The 18,309-nt window shown below is 35.6% G+C and overlaps 1 protein-coding gene across 1 annotated transcript in view; it reads left to right on the top strand.

Annotated features, from left to right (window-relative positions):
* Positions 1-16,484, top strand: part of SOAT1 (sterol O-acyltransferase 1) — a 57,036-nt gene extending 40,552 nt beyond the window's left edge. Inside the window, exons 4-16 of the mRNA XM_039881369.1 lie at positions 2,351-2,499; positions 3,597-3,656; positions 5,435-5,542; positions 6,442-6,724; positions 7,460-7,538; positions 8,080-8,161; positions 8,459-8,504; positions 9,195-9,324; positions 10,991-11,088; positions 12,312-12,410; positions 13,529-13,664; positions 14,260-14,405; positions 15,415-16,484. Of these exons, the coding sequence (XP_039737303.1) occupies positions 2,351-2,499; positions 3,597-3,656; positions 5,435-5,542; positions 6,442-6,724; positions 7,460-7,538; positions 8,080-8,161; positions 8,459-8,504; positions 9,195-9,324; positions 10,991-11,088; positions 12,312-12,410; positions 13,529-13,664; positions 14,260-14,405; positions 15,415-15,471 (1,473 nt within the window). The 3' untranslated portion in view covers positions 15,472-16,484. The remainder of the gene's footprint in view (positions 1-2,350; positions 2,500-3,596; positions 3,657-5,434; positions 5,543-6,441; positions 6,725-7,459; positions 7,539-8,079; positions 8,162-8,458; positions 8,505-9,194; positions 9,325-10,990; positions 11,089-12,311; positions 12,411-13,528; positions 13,665-14,259; positions 14,406-15,414) is intronic.
* Positions 16,485-18,309: the final 1,825 nt, after the last annotated feature.

Below are 18,309 nucleotides of genomic sequence, written 5' to 3'. Positions count from 1 at the left end.
TCACTGCTGAGTACAATTTCAGTGGACTGATTGATATGAGTGTTAAGACCTTATATGGTTTAGCCCCTCCCTGCCACACACACACCCTTTTTTCATAACCTCAATTCTTATCACACTTTGGTTTCAGCTATGAAGTCTTGCTTCTTGCCGTTTCTCAAACTTGCCAGGGGTGTTCCTGCTCAGTGCTTTCCACTCATGCTTCTTTCTTCCTGGGACTGTCCCCACCGATGTCCACTAACCTCTGCCGTCTTCACCTTCTTCACATCTTCTCAACTGGTATCTTATCTTTGAAACTTTCCCTGACCTCTCTATGAAAGATAACTCCTCCCCTATCCCTCTGCTTCCTTTCTTTACATAACGCCATCTGGCATACTTGATGTCCTGTTTACTCCCACTGGAATTGTAAATTTCATGAGCACAGGGACTCGGTTCTGTCCATTGTTATATCTTCAGCATCTAGAACAGGACCCAGAACTGGACTTAGCACTTCGTGGAATGAGCAAATCGTTTCCCTTCTAATCTTTTAGTACATTTCTACATGGGACAACATTTTTGTAGCTGGAAAAAAAAAAAAAAGCCTTTATTTATTAATCAGTCCAATTCTAGAGATTAAATGAGGAAAGGACCCTTTTTTCCATGTCACTTTTTTTGGAGATTTGTTTTCCTTTTGGTCGGAGAGTATCCTATTGAAAAACTTCAAAATGAAGATGGCGTATAATGGAAATGGAATAAGCAGAAGGAACTAGAAATACTGTTAGATAACCTTAGCGTGAAAAAATAATTTTATAAAAACTGTTCTTTCTTCCAGAGAACAAAGTCTTCTATATTTTGTCCTAAAAATTTACCTATGTCATTCATATTTTCTGTTTTGACTGATATTTTCTCTCCTCTCTCTTTTTTAATCACATTGTCTCCTTCTGCCACTTTTCACTAAAATTGAGTCCTAATGGTTCTTTGAGGTTTCAGCTCAATTACCAGCTCGAAAAAAGACATTTCTCATCATCTCAGCTTTGTTCCTTTGTTTACTAAACTATTGTGTGTTCTTTGAGTCTTCGTTGATAGTTACGTTGCTCAGGTGATACTCTTCTGTGTCGTGTTTCTATGTGTTTATCTTGTATTTTCCATCTCCATCAGCCTCCATCAGCTGTCTTGTGAAAGACGGGACCTTAGTGTAGTCTCACTGCCCAGTGCCCAAAAGACGTTTGGAAAGTGTGGGAGACAGCGGTTTTAAAAGCCTTCATGTAGTTTCAGTAGGTACATTGGTATTTCTTGGCTTTACTTTTAAAGGACATAGTCAAACTCTTAGTATAAAAGAACCTAGAAAAATACTACTTCAGATATTTTAGATTTTACCTAAATTATTTAAAGCAGTTGTCCCCAACCTTTTTGGCACCAGGAACCGGGGCTCCTATGAGAATCTAATGCCCGATGATCTGAGGTGGGGCTGAGGCGGTGATGCTAGCGCTGGGGAGCGGCTGCAGATACAGATGAAGCTTGGATGCCTTGCGAGCCACTCACCTCCTGCTGTGCAGCCTGGTTCCTAACAGGCACAGACCAGACCGGTACTGGTCTGCTGCCTGGGGATTGGGGACCCCGATTTAAAAGAAAGAACTTTTTTTTTTTCATTAAAGAATTAGTAACTAACTCTTTGTTTTCTTTTATGTAGATGAGTCCTGCCAATTTAAAAATACCTAAATTTACAGTTTGAGCATCCACAGTAGGTGGCTATTATAGTCTAAAGAAGTATTTTTTTTTTTTTTGCTTCCTACTTTTCAAAAACCGGATATTAAATATAGTCTGGGACCAAAATGTATAATAATTTTATGTTACGAAAATGTGTTAGTGTTAGAGAAATGTATAGCTGTGGAGTTAGGAATAAACTTACAGTCTAAAAGTTGGTGATGTGTAGAAATGACATGATCTAAAATATAAACAGTAGGCACTTGGGAGAAAGCGTTGCTTGAGAAGAAAAGGCTTAAAATTATTTAATACTGATTTTTACTTTCTATTTTACAGATAAAAATTTAAAGAGAAAAATAGACTCATTTTTTATCATTTCTATTATTTTGGTTTTATATATTTGTAGGAGTTCATTTAGTAGGTGATTACTGTAGGTGATATCTTGACGTATGGTTAAAATTTTTAAAAGACATAAATCATTATGTTGCTTTTTAATAGTCATTTCTGAAACTACAGGTCAACTATAGAAATCCTTTTCTGTTTTTACTCCTGTGAGCTCACTGAACCTGGATTTCTTTGATTCAGCTCTGCTTAAGCGAACCCTTGAGAAAAGTTACTAATCCATAAGCATGCATTAGTTCCTAATGCTTTATATATTTTAAAATCCTAGGAGTTGAAGCCATTTTTTATGAAGGAAGTCGGTACTCACTTTGACGATTTCGTGACCAATCTCATTGAAAAATCAGCATCATTAGACAATGGTGGTTGTGCTCTCACGACCTTTTCTGTTCTCGAAGGAGAGAAAAACCATAGAGCTAAGTAAGTATGAGTATTAGTTTCTTTTAATGCAAACAGTAAAAATGCTTGGATTTACACCCTAGCAGCACTTTTCATTTGCTGTGTGTTACCTTGGGCAAATTATTCAACCACTGGAGGGAGGGATTCTTCATCTTAATACATGGATGTGACAAATATGCATCCCTCATTTAAGACTATGCTGACACTTGAGGGCCTACATCTAAACCAACAGTGACCCTATGAGGTAGATGCTCTAGCTGTCTGCGTATTACAGATTAGGACTCTGAAGCACATAGCGGTTATATGTTGTCCAGGACCATGCAGTGGGCTTGGAGCCCCGGATCTGGCTCCAGAGTCCCTGCTTTTTACCACGTCATTATACTGCCTCTCTGTTATACTCTATGTAATACTTGTGAGAAAGTACAGCACAGTTAGTGCCTATTTTTGTAATTGGTCAATCATCTAGAGCAGTGGAGGGCTGTCACAGGCCAGTGTGTGCTGATTTGTCATTTTGTGCTGTCCTTGCTTTTATGCCTCTGTGGTCTCCCCCAGTCTCTCCTGTTCTGGGGGACAGTTTTAACTGGTAATAGTCAATAGAAGTGCTGCAAAAAGACCTAGAGAAGATCATGCTAGATATAAAATATGAGATTTTAGTAACTGGAGGCAACCTTTAAGGTAAGGAGGATGTTGGGAGTGGTTGGAGGCCCTTCGACGTTGTGGAGGGTGTCATAAATATCAGTGCAGTTCTTGGGGAACAGACCAGTAGCAGTGTGTGAACTGGAGTAAGTATGGCTGGAGGCCCGTCTGTGACCTTAGGCGTGTTTAGGAGAAGGAAGAGTGGTTGTCACTGTGTGATGTCAGGAACTAGTGATGCTTTAGTCTGGTGTGCAGAACATTTCTTCCTGCCTAACCAGATGGGCATGTGCATGCCTCATAGCATTATGCAGAAGGAGTAAATGAGATAACACGTATAAAATCCTCATCACAGTACCTGGATCATACTGAGAAGGCAGTTAATGTTTTATGCTGTACTTGGTAATATTCTTTCTCTCATCCATAGGTTCAAATTTCTTATAATACAAGTATTTATATTTTGTTTCAATATTTGCTCTTCCTAGAGATCTGAGAGCACCTCCAGAACACGGAAAGATTTTTGTCATCAGGCAGTCTCTCTTAGAGTGAGTATTTTTTAGTTGTTTTTTGTTAGCTATTATTTCGAATTTAAGAAAAGCTATTCTGATTGTTAAAATCACTGCTTAATCTATGAATGCTTGATGAGTTTGATCTGTAGTCATATAAATCATTAATCTGATACTTCTTTTTGTACATTTGCTGTCTCTCGCTTCTTCTTTCTGGTCTCTGGTTCTGTATCTAGTTTCAAAGGTGATATTAGAAATAAGAACAGTTATTTGTCCTCTGATAAATTCCTTGAAGTCGTGTTGCAGAGAACTGGTTTCCCAAAGAACTAGAACAAAAGTTTGTATTTCTGTAAACTACTTCAAGAGAGTTTTGGTGTTGCTGCCTTTATGATATATAAATTTTTTATCTCTTCTTTGGCTAGCCAGCATAGAGACTTGATAATTTTCTCAGATTTACTTATTTTAGAACTCTGATTTTGTGGATTTTGTGGGGGAAAAAATCAGGCAATGGAAATTAATTATGGTGACATTATTTGTGAACTGAAAAATTAAAGGTACATTTTGTGTAGGCAGTGAATATTTTGCGTGCTCTCCAAGATCATTTATTTACTCATTCATTTATTCATTAGCATACTGCTGTAGTTTAAACTGCACTAGTATAGGTTACTTAAAATAGTTGGGCTGGTGAAAAATTATCTTAAGTGATTAACATGCTTTTCTTTAAAAATGCATCTTATGCTTATCAAAATTCACTTTCTATAAGCCAAATTGATCTGTATTATTTAACTTTGATGAGAAGGCCAAAGATTTCTGAACATCTAATGTAGAATCCCATTTCAGTTTGTTTGAAGAGATTATCTTTTAAAATCTATATCTGAGGGGAAATGTAGGCTTTCCACATAAAAGGGAATCAAAATAATTCTTTGAACATTATAATTAAGATTTTAATGATAGAATTATACTATATGAATAAGAAAATTAAAATGTACATTTCATTAAAAAAATATTTTTAACCAAGGAAATAAAACATTCTATGGCTCGGGTGAGTTTTAGAATTTGAAGATTTTAATCCAAAGGTTTAATAGTATTTTAGGTTCCTCAAAAAGTTATTTAGAAGATTAGCATACACCTTTCCAAAAACAAAGCTAAAACGCTTGTTTTGATCAAATAGAAAAAAACCCACATTTATTTAGAAAAAGTCATCTAGAAGGTCATTGCTATGTTTTAAAAGAAAAGTAGCCCAGTCTAAGTCAAATAAAAAGATCAGTGAGGCTAGAAGTGAAAAGCATATGTAAACGGTTAAATTTATAGACTTGTGGGGTCGTAGTAGTTGTTTATCATCAACATTACAGAAATGCATAAGTGTGAATCTTATCATCTTGGAAATAGATAGTACTTAATATGTGTATTAGTTAAGTGTCGAGTAGAATGTAAGAATAGGATTTTTAAAAACCTTTTTAACATTTGAAAAGTTTCTGTGTTCTGTTTGCAGTGAATGGCCTTTTGCCTCCCTTAGAAAACCATAGGTTCTGGTAGTTTGCAAGAATGCACACCATTTAAGTGTTGCCTGTCCATGCTGTTTTCTGGGAGGCAGTACCATTTTATCCGGAAGAGCCTTGTCCGAAGCTCTTCCGTTAAGTTTTTACCTTGGTCATATCATTTACCTTCTCTGCTTCAGGTTTAATGTTCTGTGATAACCGAGGTGTTCATACTGTGAATTAAGCATCTTCCGAACTGCTTTTACGTCTTATTTAATGTATGGGGTTTTGCCATCGAATACAGATTATCGATTTCATTTGTTTAAACTACATTTACAGTGAGCTGTTCGAGGTGGACCACATCAGGACAATATATCACATGTTTATTGCGCTCCTCATCATCTTTATTCTCAGCACACTTGTAGTAGATTACATTGATGAAGGAAGGTAAGACGAGAAAAGAGACGTTTGGCTAGTTGATGCATGGGATGTTGGAAATTTTCACTATATTTAAATTTTGGGTTAAAAAGAGTGATTTGGTTAAATGTGCTACAGAAAATCCCACAGCAGCTGAGATTTCTCTATCCTGAAAAGTACAACTAAAAAGAAGATTAGAAGTTTCACTACTTTTGTTTTTAAAATGGCCTATTTTAATAGACTTAAAATTAGTAGCTTCTAGGTAATTTTCTTACATGGGACAATTTGGTACGTATGGTTTATCATTTTTTTCTACTATGGTATGCACTTCAGGTTAACTACAAATAAGTAGCTTCTTGGAAATTAACATTTGAAAAATGTTGTATTTTTTCTAATAAAAATCAAATTGTAACTTTTAAAATAGCAGTGTGGTAATTATACATTGAATTACGTGCTTTATTCAAAAGTTAAATTTTGAGATAATGGTATAATAGCATATTAATAGATTTTTGAATTGTTCCTATTTCCTTCTGAAAAACCATCTTTTGTACACAACAATGATTAATATTTGAATACTTTAACTATTAACTTTGCCATAGAATGTTTTAGAGCTAAAAATGTATTAATGTGAGAATCTAATCTTTAAGAAATTCAGAGTCTTATTGTTTTAGGTTATCTAGGGTATCTCATGTTCAAAGACCATGCTGTCTTTGGGCTTTTAGAAAATTTGTTGTTGAAATACATTTGGAGGCAGAGGCTTAGAGGCCGTTCTTTATCTAGCACAACTATGACATCTGTGACTGGATGTATTAGTGTTCTTGTATTTCCTAAAAGTGAGAGTCTTGGAGTCCGAAAGTTTTGAATTTTTGTAAATCAGTACATATTAAAAATTTACCTCTGTGTCCTTTCTCTGTGCTTTTCCTCCCCAGGCTGGTGCTTGAGTTCAGCATGATATCTTATGCTTTTGGCAAATTTTACATTGTCATATGGACATGGTGGGCCATGTTCTTGAGTACACTTGTATTTCCCTATTTCCTCTTTCAACAATGGGCCAGAAGCTACAGCAAGAGTTCTTACCCAGCGATGTATTCTTTCTTCTATTGCTTACTTTTCATGGTCTTCCAGATTGGAGTTCTAGGTTTTGGACCAGCATATGCTATTTTAGCGTATACATTGCCACCAGCTTCCCGGAGCGTTATTATATTAGAACAGGTAAAGTTTTGAGTGTTGCCCAATGCCACGCGATACTTAGTTAAAATGACAACAATAACAACAACAATAATTATATAACACTGATGTTTTGTTATTATTAGTTGTATTAGTTGAGTAAATTTTCACTTCTGTTCCTTTGGGCTATTATCTTTAAAACTAAAGTGTTAAGCTAGACCATCTCATCTCTTAAAACTTGTTCTAACTTCAGTGTTCTCTGATTAAGTCATATTGACCTGTTCTGGATTCATTCAGATTTTGTTCTTGAAAACTTTTTGTAATAGTCATCTATACTGTAAAATATTTTTGTAATTAAAAACCCCACTTTCGAAATGTCGGATTCATTGTTTTGTCATATAACTGTTCCCATCTAAAGAACGGATTTATTTTATTTGTTCAGCCTTTAGAATTTTCTGACTTATATCGGCCGTCTGTATTGCTCTGTTTGACTAATGGAAAGGAACATTTCTGGAGACTTTCTCTGTAGAGGCTTTTAATTGATTAATTTGTAATATACTTATAATAGTGCTGTTAGATGCAAAATAATTTGAGTAATAACAGGTCCTTCTTTAGAGTTTGTTTTTCATGGGCTTCATTCCATAAAAGTGAACTTGAGTTGGTATGTGTAAAATGAAAACATTCTTTATGTGACTATAATCTAATGGTGTTCTGGTGTTTCTGATATGAGACAAGTCAATGATAGAAAATTCATCTTTTTCTTTCCCCCTCCTTTTGTAGATCCGTTTAATAATGAAGGCCCATTCATTTGTCAGAGAGAATGTGCCTCGGGTACTAAATTCAGCTAAGGAGAAATCACGTATGTAATTCCATTATGTCAAAGGATTATTTATAGGGTATTTCAATCTTTGGTGTTTACTAGGGTGGCAAGTTACTTTCTGCAGACATTATATTTGATTTTAAATATATAGGATCCGTATTGATTTAGGAGACTGTGTCACTATTTCCTGATTGTTCCTCTTTTGCCTACAATTTAAAAACACTGATCATTAGACTCTCGTAACTTTGTGTAATTTTTATAGAATGAATAGACTCAGTACACCCAGGTGTGCTTATTTTTTGACTTGCTGCTTAAAACTCTAGCAGTTATCTCTAAGTCGTAGGAATAACATATATTAATATATAACTTATATTAATATAAAAATAATATAAAATATACATATTAATATATAACATAATATAAAAATAAGAAGACATCATTTGGGGAGATCAGGAGGAAGCAACACGAGCTCAGCGAGGTCATTTATTCTTCTCTAGTCTGTGCTCCCTCACTTCCCCTTGTTAGTTTTGCTGAGAGAAATTGAAGAGCTGCTGCTCTAAGCACAGTTTTCCTTTTCCAGGCACTGTCCCAGTACCTACAGTCAACCAGTACTTGTACTTCTTGTTTGCCCCCACCCTCATCTACCGCGACAGCTATCCCAGGTAAGGCGCTGCGAAGTAGAGACGTGGGCGCCGGCAGTGTGGCCGGAGTCGGGTGGGCGGGGGCCACTTCATGTACAGCTACAGAGAATATAGAATGAGTTTTAATTATCTCACTGGCGTGGGGAGCCCCAAATCATGATTCTAGCAATCTGATTTGCTTACAGTAATTCTTGACAGAATTATACAAGTATTTCATATGCCAAATATGATGTTCTGTGTGGGAAAATATTGTGAAGATCTTTATTAAAGTTCAATTGTTTACTTTATGTAGAAAACTTATTTTGTTGCTTTTTTTAGGACTCCCACTGTACGATGGGGTTATGTTGCTATGCAGTTTGCACAGGTAAATCTTTTTTAACTGTCGATAAAGTTTGTTGATTGCTGGGAGATAAGGCTTTGAATTTATTCTAGTAATTTAATCTATTTAAATCATAGATATATTTATGTCTATTGGGAGCTCTAGAACTCTTTCTGAAGTCTTTAAATTATTCTCAGTACAGTAAACGGTGTTTGTTTTGCCAACATCAGAAGTCATTTTCTTTAATAAAAGAATTTATTTTAATTAAAGTAATTTCATTTGGTTACTTCAGTAAATATCTACATTAATTTTCCCCTCCCCTTCTTGGTTGTTTTTGGGGGGCTATATATATATATGTGTGGGTGTGATCTGACCCTCCCCCCACTCCTCCCTAACCCCTTATCAGAATCATAAATTCCAAAAGATCCCCTTTTAAATTCTTGTCTCAGTCAAATACCCATTTATGGAATAAGTTGTTTTGTTGTGAGTTTTATGTAGCAGGAGAAGCAGGTTCCAAGAGGTCTGATTTTTAAAAAATGCCATTTGGTAAACATGTTGGGAAAAGGCATGGTAGAAACTAGGCACCAGTAATATCTGAAAGGTTACGGTTTGGCAATTTAATGTGGAATATGTATGTAAACATTAGTTTAAGGGTCGCGTACATATCTCTTTGGAAGGCAAAATCACCATCTTTCCTTATCGAGCCATCACTATCGTGTCTTTGCTATGTTCCAGGTTTTCGGGTGCTTATTTTATGTGTACTACATCTTTGAAAGGCTCTGCGTCCCCCTGTTTCGGAATATCAAACAGGAACCCTTCAGCGCACGAGTTCTGGTCCTGTGTGTTTTTAACTCCATCTTGCCAGGTAATACAGGTGCTGGTTAATTTGGCCATTCTTAAAGTTGCAAGGAAAATAAAGCTATTCATATGAGCACCTTTGATTTACCTGCTTTTAACTGTGAACTCATCTACATGTCTTAACCATCTTGACCTCTTTCTACCTGTCTCGTAAATGAAGTATGTTTTAGTTTCAGGCAAGTCTTTCCATTGGTCTTCTGAGTTTCACTCAAGTTTTGCTTTCTCTGACTGTGTAGATAGTGCTTATTTGTGCTTATTTTCCCATAATCTTGTTCCTAATCTAACTAGGCCACTGAAGTGGCCTTTGTTAAAATCCTGATGCTAAATCCAGTAGGTGCTCTAGCCCTTATTACCCTGTTTGATCTCCATGAAGCACCGGGTGCTGTGGACCACATTTTGAAATCTCCATCGCCACTTTTTCTTCTTCTTCTGTCTTTCTAGCCATACTTCAGTCTTCTAATTCCTTCATTCCACTTATTTTTTAGAGATAGATGAGTACCTATTATATGTGCCAGGTGCTGTGGACATAGCAGTGTGTAAGACATACATACTGTACTCTCTAGAAGCTTGTATTTACAGTTTCTTTTCTTTTTTCTTTTTTTTCTTTATCCATCAAATGTTGATGTTTTCCATCATCACTTCTCTCTTCCTTTCTCTCTCTCCCAGACGTCTAGTACCCTTCCCTGATTTCCCCCCATGATTTACTCCAGTAGACTCTTTTATCTGTCCCTCTACTAGGATATGTGTTAGATGCTGTGCATCTTTCTCAGTAGGGTACAAATTCCTTGAGATCGAGGATCGTGTCTTATAGCAAGTCAGCCAGTCATAATCTCTCCCATATTATCTAACACATAGTAGATACTCTTGCAAATATTTTTTGAATAAAGAAAGTGAACGAAAGAGATGGGCATGTAAATGGATCTTTTACATTATAGTGTAACATATTATACATAAGTAGAATAAGTGCTGATGAACTTTGTATCATATTGGTGATGAAATTTAACATTGGGTATTGCAAACAGATAGGTATTTGCCTGGGTAGAAAGGTACTTTCAGGTAGTGGAATGGATACAAAGGTACGGAGTTCTCTTAGAATGGCCAGAGTCCAGTCATGGATGATGTTTGCAACATCAGGAGTAGAGTCGGAGATAAGTTAATCTTATCACTATTGACATTGGGAACTGGATAATTCTTTGTTTTGAGGAACTATCTTGTGCATTGACATTACCCTGGTTTCTAACAACTAGATACCAGTAGCACAACCCCCAACCCTTGAGTCGTGACAACCAAAAATGTCTCCAGAATTGCCAAATGTCTCCTGGGGTGGGGGTTGGCGGGGGGAATCTCCCTCAGTTTTAAACAACCGGTTTAGGGGAATGCTTGAGGGCCAGATTTTAAAGGGCCTTGGGTACCAAGTTAAGCCGTACATCTAGGCATTTCTATTAAAAACAGGTTGGATCATTAGTCATTTGTGAAACCCATTTGGAAGGAAGTTATTACTTTATAAAATTAAAATAACTTTCAAAAGAACACTGTATCATCTCTGGAATGGGTAAGCTGGAATAATAACTTATTTTACAAAATAATTCTAGCTAAGCAGATAATGACATAATTAACTAGTTGGTATGTGAGCTATTTAGAAAGACTCTTAATAGTGTTAATTTTATTTTTAGGTGTGCTGATTCTGTTCCTTGTCTTTTTTGCCCTTTTGCACTGTTGGCTCAATGCATTTGCTGAGATGTTACGCTTTGGTGACAGGATGTTTTATAAGGTAATATACACTTGGACTCATCTTTGTTTTCACATTTTGTTTACATCTCCATTGTCAAGTATTTGAGCATCATTGGCTACTAACTTTTTAATGTAGACATTGTGAAATAATTTTCCCCACAAGGTTTACCAAGGTTAAGTCTGAAATTCTGATATCAGTATAATAGGCCTTATCTTCTACCTCTAATATACCCTCCTGTCATATAGCACATGGTTTTTACTGGGTCCTGTATCCGTGATTGCAGAAGGAAAGCACGTGTCCAGAGGGCATTATGAGACTGTGCTGACCATTCATTCATTTGAAATCGGCTGTCTGGTGCTGTGGGAGTGATGATTCCATTTAAAATTGTTGAATAGTTCATGAAGGAAATAACGTCTCCTTCCTATATTTTTGAAAAGCATCAGTTCTGCTTAAAATAGTACGCTTACACTTCCAAAGTTGGAATTAAGTTCAAGGCTAGAACCAGAGTCTAGAAATTTGTTTGTTTGTTGTGGTTTTGGTAACACTGCAACCCTACCACTTGTTTCTCAAAGAAATGGTGAGTGTAGGTTGCAAATTTTAGATGTCAGATTCTATTGGTCTGATCTTAAAGTAGGGAATGATATATATACATAGAGACATATATATGTGAGCATCAGAATTGCAGGTTAGCTGCAATCTCACTCCTTGTACAACTTGTTTTTCTGTTTGATATCTGCAAACAGTTTTTAGCGTTAGCATGCTGTCTAAGTCTACGGGACCTGAGAATTCTCACTGCGCTTTACTAAACTGAGGGGGATTTACGGATTGCTATTTAGAGGAACACTAGATTTAATGACTATGTTCTGTGTCTCCCATCATAACTTGTTCAAGAATGAGACAAAATGAACCTAGGGACTTAATCATATATAGAACTAGAATTAATGTCATATTCTAGTTACACTTATAACCAAATATAGAATCATATATAGAACTAGAATCTATATATATATAGAATCTATATAATCATATATAGAACTAGAATTAATGTCATATTCTATTAACACTTATAACCAAAATGCCTTATATAACCAAAAAATCTTAATTTTTCTGACATCAATGTATGGACTGGCAGTTTATCGTAACACACTCTGGGTGTTATGTTACGCACGTATGTTCTTTGGGGATATTCGGGGTTTTGCTTTGGCTCGTTGCATGTGTGCGTGTGGTTCATGTGCGTTTTATAACTTCACTTTTTCCCTCAGGATTGGTGGAACTCCACATCATACTCCAACTATTACAGGACGTGGAATGTGGTGGTTCATGACTGGCTATATTACTATGCTTACAAGGACTTTCTGTGGGTAAGCAGCAAGATTTAGGATGTTGTTTAAGAAGTGGACATTCTTTTCCAGAAAGTATTGGTATTGTGCAGCTGGAAGATGTTCTACTTAATTGTCTTCAATTCTCTGTGAGCCATTTATGTTTAAGAAACCAGCTTTGAATGGTACTGCTTAGAGACCAGTAGGAACAGTTACTAGGTCTAATACCATGTCTTTGCTCTAGATTTTATTTTATATAATTCCAAAGTAAGAATGCATGGAAGCATTTGGAGAAGTGGAAATGGTCCACCAATAATGGATCCTTTCTTATGAATCTGCTGCCAACAAATAATCTCCCTCTAGCTTTTATTGTTTTCTTTTTGTTTTTGTTTCTTTGTTAAAAGTGGAGAAACACCTGTGTTTGGATTTCTGTCTCTCCAATTGGTGATACAGGTTTTTGAGACCTTCTTTAGAGCAGAATGTATTTAGACTGTTGAAGTATAATCTTGAATCTCATGGTGGATTAATGCTAGCATCTCCAGCTCGCAGACTTTATTCATTAAATAATGGCACTGTAGATGACAGCATGTCATGGTGCAAATACACTGTATTCGAGTGTCCTTTCACATAGAAGTGTAGTTTCGCTTGTGCATGAGGCAAGTCTCTTTGTAAATCTTAGTTTTGTTGCCTATGAAAATGGAGAGGGTGCCTGCCCTGTCTACCATGCATTGTTACTCTTAAGGTTGAGATTTGATGTATCCATTTATATATGAAAACTAGGTTTTGTGAACCATAGTGACTCATAACTTTTTAATGTTTTGGAAAATATACCTAGATCTTTCAACATCAATGGGCTTTAAAAAATTTTTATAGGGGTATTTTGAGCCAAGCTGATGACATAAGCCGGGAAGCAAGATCTCAAATGTTCCTTCAACATTAATGGTTTTGAAAATGCCTCATTTTAGTAAAATAAGGATTTTTAACACATAGATGTTTTTTGAAATTATTATGGTATATTTGGATTAATCCAAGGAGTAGATCGGAAAATCACATGTAAATACAACTACATAGGTGCTTTCGCATGTGGTAATTTTAGGTCATGTGGTTCATGCTTACTTGCTTTGTTAAAACAACTTTTTAATATTTTCTTTTTACCTCAGTTTTTCACTAAGAGATTCAGACCGGCTGCCATGTTGGCTGTCTTTGCTGTGTCTGCCGTAGTGCATGAATATGCCTTGGCTCTGTCCTTGAGCTTTTTCTATCCAGTGCTCTTCGTGCTCTTCATGTTCTTTGGAAGTAAGTATCTTGGCATACAACGAGGATCGATGCTAAAAGAGAAATTTAGAAAATGGAGTATAGAATCAATGTAGAAAACCAGACAGTATTTAGTAACACCATGTCAAGAGTGTGTTGTTTATCAGATGGTGAGAACATTGAGTAATTATACACAATTCTGTTTCTAGATGCCTATACTTCGAAGTAGGGAAATGAACTAAATAACCCTTTGAAGACTATTGATAATGATGATTTGGCAGGTCATAACAACTATAAAAACAACTTCCCATTTTTCAACTCTGTCTGTGTTCACCCCCTGAAAAAAACTGAACCTGTTTTGGGTCGAGGTGGGGGACAAGTTAGAATATGAATGATTCCATGAAATATATTTTCACCTGCTCTGAATATCATCTGACTCTGAATTAATCACTGATTAATAAACTTCAACACTGAAGCTTCATTTTTATGTATAGAACCAGTGGCCAAAATAAAACATGTATACACACGATTTGTGCTCATTGTGATAATTAAATGATTGCAGCAGATATCTGAGGCTGCTCATCTCCTGATAGATTATGTTTTGATATAATTTTTTTTGTTATCTTTCTAACTTTAGTGGCTTTTAACTTCATTGTCAATGATAGTCGGAAAAGGCCAATTTGGAACGTTATGATGTGGACTTCCCTTTTCGCGGGCAATGGAGTCATCCTATGCTTTTATTCTCAAGAGTGGTATGCGCGGCAGCACTGTCCTCTGAAAAATGTGAGTCATCAGTCATGTTGGAATGGAAAAGTAACCTGTTAGTCCCCTGATTGTGAAGGATTGGAGGGTGATCGTAAGGGGAGGAGAGTAGTGGAGATAGTGATGAGTGAAGGTGAAGGGGAGAGGAGGGTGGAGTAAAAGCATTAGCTTATTATCTGACCTCACTGCACTGTCCTCGAATTTTTCTTTTCTTTAGTTTTCTTCACTTTGAACTCTCCTACTTTTTGGTTCTCTTCTTCTTTCTCTTTGACTGCTTTTTCTTTAACTCCTTCTACTTTTCTTCCTGTGTCCTAAAAATGTAGGTGTTGTCCAGAGTTTTCCCAGTGGCATGTGTATCCCCCAAACCTAAACATATGTATTTTTTACTTCTTCCTTTCCAAAGTAAAAACATCCAGCTACACTCACATGCCTAGGATCCCGTTTCTCTTGATTTTTTAGTTTTTATTTTTCATACTTATGTAAGAGTCTCATTCTTAGAGCATTAGCTTTCAGCTGCATATGGATAACTCCCAAATATTTAGGGGGTGCCTTTATCAAAATTCAGTTTGAATGCAACATCTTCTATAATGCTTTTTCAAATTCTTGTTCTAGTCTCTTTCCTATTTCTAAACTTTTGTATAAAACTTCGTATTATAGTAATTCGTGTATATATCGTATCACCCGTAGCCTACCACCATTTACAGTTTAGGCTAGTAAAAAGTAGGGCTATGCTAAAATAAAATGTAAAATACAGAAATGCCCATTTAAAATTTGGTCAGAAGTCCATGCAATTGTGAGAGTTTACTGGACTTTAAAAACTTCATATAAAGTTTCTAAATCACATTTATGCCATAGATAAAAATTATGAACATCTTTTGAGTTATTCAACTGCTTATAGCTTCGAGGTTACTGAAATGCTGGGGCGGGGCGGCGGCATTTTAGAGATGTACATTAGCACCCCCGCTTCCTCCCACACCACATACACACAGTGCTTGCAAGTAAACTACTCTTCTACTTTTTTTCCTTGAAGCCCACATTTCTGGATTATATCCGGCCACGTTCCTGGACTTGCCGTTACGTGTTTTAGAAGCTCGAACTTTGTTTCCTTCTTTGACACTGAAGATTGGGTATTCTGCTTGATGTGAGGCCAACATCTGTTTCCAGCTGTTACTGAAGTTATCTGTGCTATTTGGACCACTCCATTCTTTACAGATGACTTCCTCCATTCCGAGGCCACCTGAAGCTGAGCTTTTGGAAGTTTATTGGAGCCTTATGTACTTAAGCAGACTTTTTTTCCTTTTTGGAAGAAGTGAGTCTTATAGCTAATGTAATGACAGATTTTGCTGGGTCATACTGGCTTAAATCTCAGAAATTATATGTTTTGTTTCTTTATCTAATTGGAGACTAAACATCGTGTTTTCTTGGCCACTGAATTAGCCAAAAACACTTATGAAGAAGTAATTTAAATACCTCTGGCTTAGAAATTTTTTTCATGCACACTGTTGGAATGTATGCTAATTAACCATACAATTGGGAAAGAAAAGAAGATATTATGGAATGTTTTGCTATTTCTAGTAGAAAGAAAAAACATCTATTTTCCAAAGACAATCTTGTTATATATCCTAATTTGTATTTTTTTTTTAAAAAAAAAGTTTAGTTCTACTCAATTTTTACTTTGTTTTTACTATACAGTGTAGGTCATGATATCTGTGAAGCAAAATTATACCTTTCACCTTGAATTCTTGAGTTCGTATCCATAATGTTATATATTGAGAGAACAGAAGTAGGAAGGGAAAGAGAAAGCACAAGACAAAGAAAAATGTCTCTCCTTATAACTTCCAAAGTAATTTAAAAAAAAAAAAGACTTGCAGAGTCATTCATGTGTTTTAAATTATTTTAATCATAGAACTTGTATGGAAAATAACTTTTTAACTTTAAGGCAGTAACTTCTTTTAAGTTATTTAGAAGTATCCTTCAGTACAGTTATTTTATTGTCTAATAAATACTGACTTCAGTTATTTTGCAGACTACTAAATCTGTAACATAAGTATTAATCACCTTCATTAACATTAAAGTGATTATTAAAAAACCAGAAGCTGGCTTCTGCATTTGCTCAATTATTATACTTTTAATGGTAGTATACAAATTAACATGTGATCGTTTTCAAGAAAATGGACTCTATTATGTGATATTCTCCTGCTGTAAGATGCCCATTGCTGATAAAATGTGATATAGAGGAATTACATTGTTCATGTGTATGAGGTGTGATTAATGTTTGTGAAGACTGAGCACTGGAAGGGATTTTAGAGACCAAGTTCAACTTTCCACCCAAAGAAGTGAGACTTATGAATTACCAAAAAGATGATTGTTATTTGGAGCAGCCAAGTTGAGAGGTTATCTTGGTATGCTAACAGCCCTACTACTATCCAAAAAATTTTGGGAAATCTTTTCTGAATTGTTTTAAAGTCAATTTGAGTCTCACAAGAAGGTAAGTAGTTTCTTGATAGTCACAACTTAATTTGCACCACAAATACCCTTTTAATCACCTATTTTACTACCCATAACTTTGATCCAGATGAATTTAGTTAGTTTTCAAACATCAAATTCAACTTCAGCAGACAAAGGTGTACCTCAAAGGAAATTATTTTTGAAAAGGTCCCACATATTCCTGCACAGTAATTATCTGTACAGTCATTATCTGCACAGGGGTATTCTAATTATAATTGAACCAGAACCTCCAAACAAGACTACTTTAATATAGCTCCTACTTTCTGGCATTTTTATTAAAAATTAAAATGAGTCACGTCAACCACTTGAATTTTTAACTACATTTTAAATGTAATGAGGGAGCTGAGAAAACTATATTGGTCTAAGACATGGTTATGAGTAAGCCAGTCCATTGAAGCGAAAGAATGGAATTCTTAGGTCCATATTTCTGGTAAGTACTATAAACAAACCCTTTCATAGAGAGGGCTTTGCTTCTCTGTACTGATTCCAAATACTTTATCTGTTGGACTAATCCAAGGCTATTTTAAAAAAATCAACTCTCATCTTCCCTTTGTTTATTAGTGTTTTTTTTTTCTGCCCTGGATTTTTAGTGACAACAAATAATATGTGTATAACTGTAGCCTCTTTAGAATGATAAGACTGTACCTGAGGAAATTTCAGAAACGATTAAAGGAATAGCCAGTTTCTATGAAAGAAACGAGTGTGATAGCCATGGGCTATTTTTAACCTGTCAGTAACTACAACATTTAGGAAACAAAAGAAGTGGAGACATGTTTTTTTTCTTTTTCAGTCATTCCAAGGTAAAAAATAGATGACATTGGTAGGTTAAGAAAGTACAGTGTGTAAATATTCTATATTTGCAAACATTATGTTGTAGAAGCAATTCACTTAGTATGGGCACTTTTCATCGTAAGATTAAAATTATACTTGCCTGAGAAATTGAATTCTGAAGTCTTTATTAGAAAATATAACAGGACATTGTATGTTTAAAAGCTGGTCATTGTGGGCTGTGTAGCATAATACGATGTAATTTATAAATTGTCGAAGTCTTTTATTCAAAAAGATATCTTTGTTTTGTGCGGTCATAAGTAATTTTGAGTAAAGTTTGTTGTTCTGTGTGGGGAAAAATAATGAAGGTAAACTAATATAACTGTAGTGACCAGGTGGCCTAAACCGTCAAAAATAAATAAATCGTTACACTTAAGCCCAGCATGTAAAACATAAAATGTAGCAGCTTCCAATTGAGATAGAGATGTAGGACTGGAGCCTTCTTGTTTGCTACACCCATTTTCTCCTACCCTAAAATACCTAGTTTGAAAACCAGTGATACAGTTATAAAAGAACATGCACGGATATTTGAGTAAGATAACGCAATACTTATTAGCAGCGTGACCTTGGGCAAAGTTGCTTAATTTAT

The sequence above is a fragment of the Pteropus medius genome, unplaced genomic scaffold (assembly GCF_902729225.1).
Source record: "Pteropus medius unplaced genomic scaffold, Ma_sr-lr_union100, whole genome shotgun sequence".
Taxonomy (NCBI): domain Eukaryota; kingdom Metazoa; phylum Chordata; class Mammalia; order Chiroptera; family Pteropodidae; genus Pteropus; species Pteropus medius.
The sequence above is the reverse complement of the archived record's forward strand: the minus strand, read 5'-3'. Positions and strand labels throughout refer to the sequence as shown.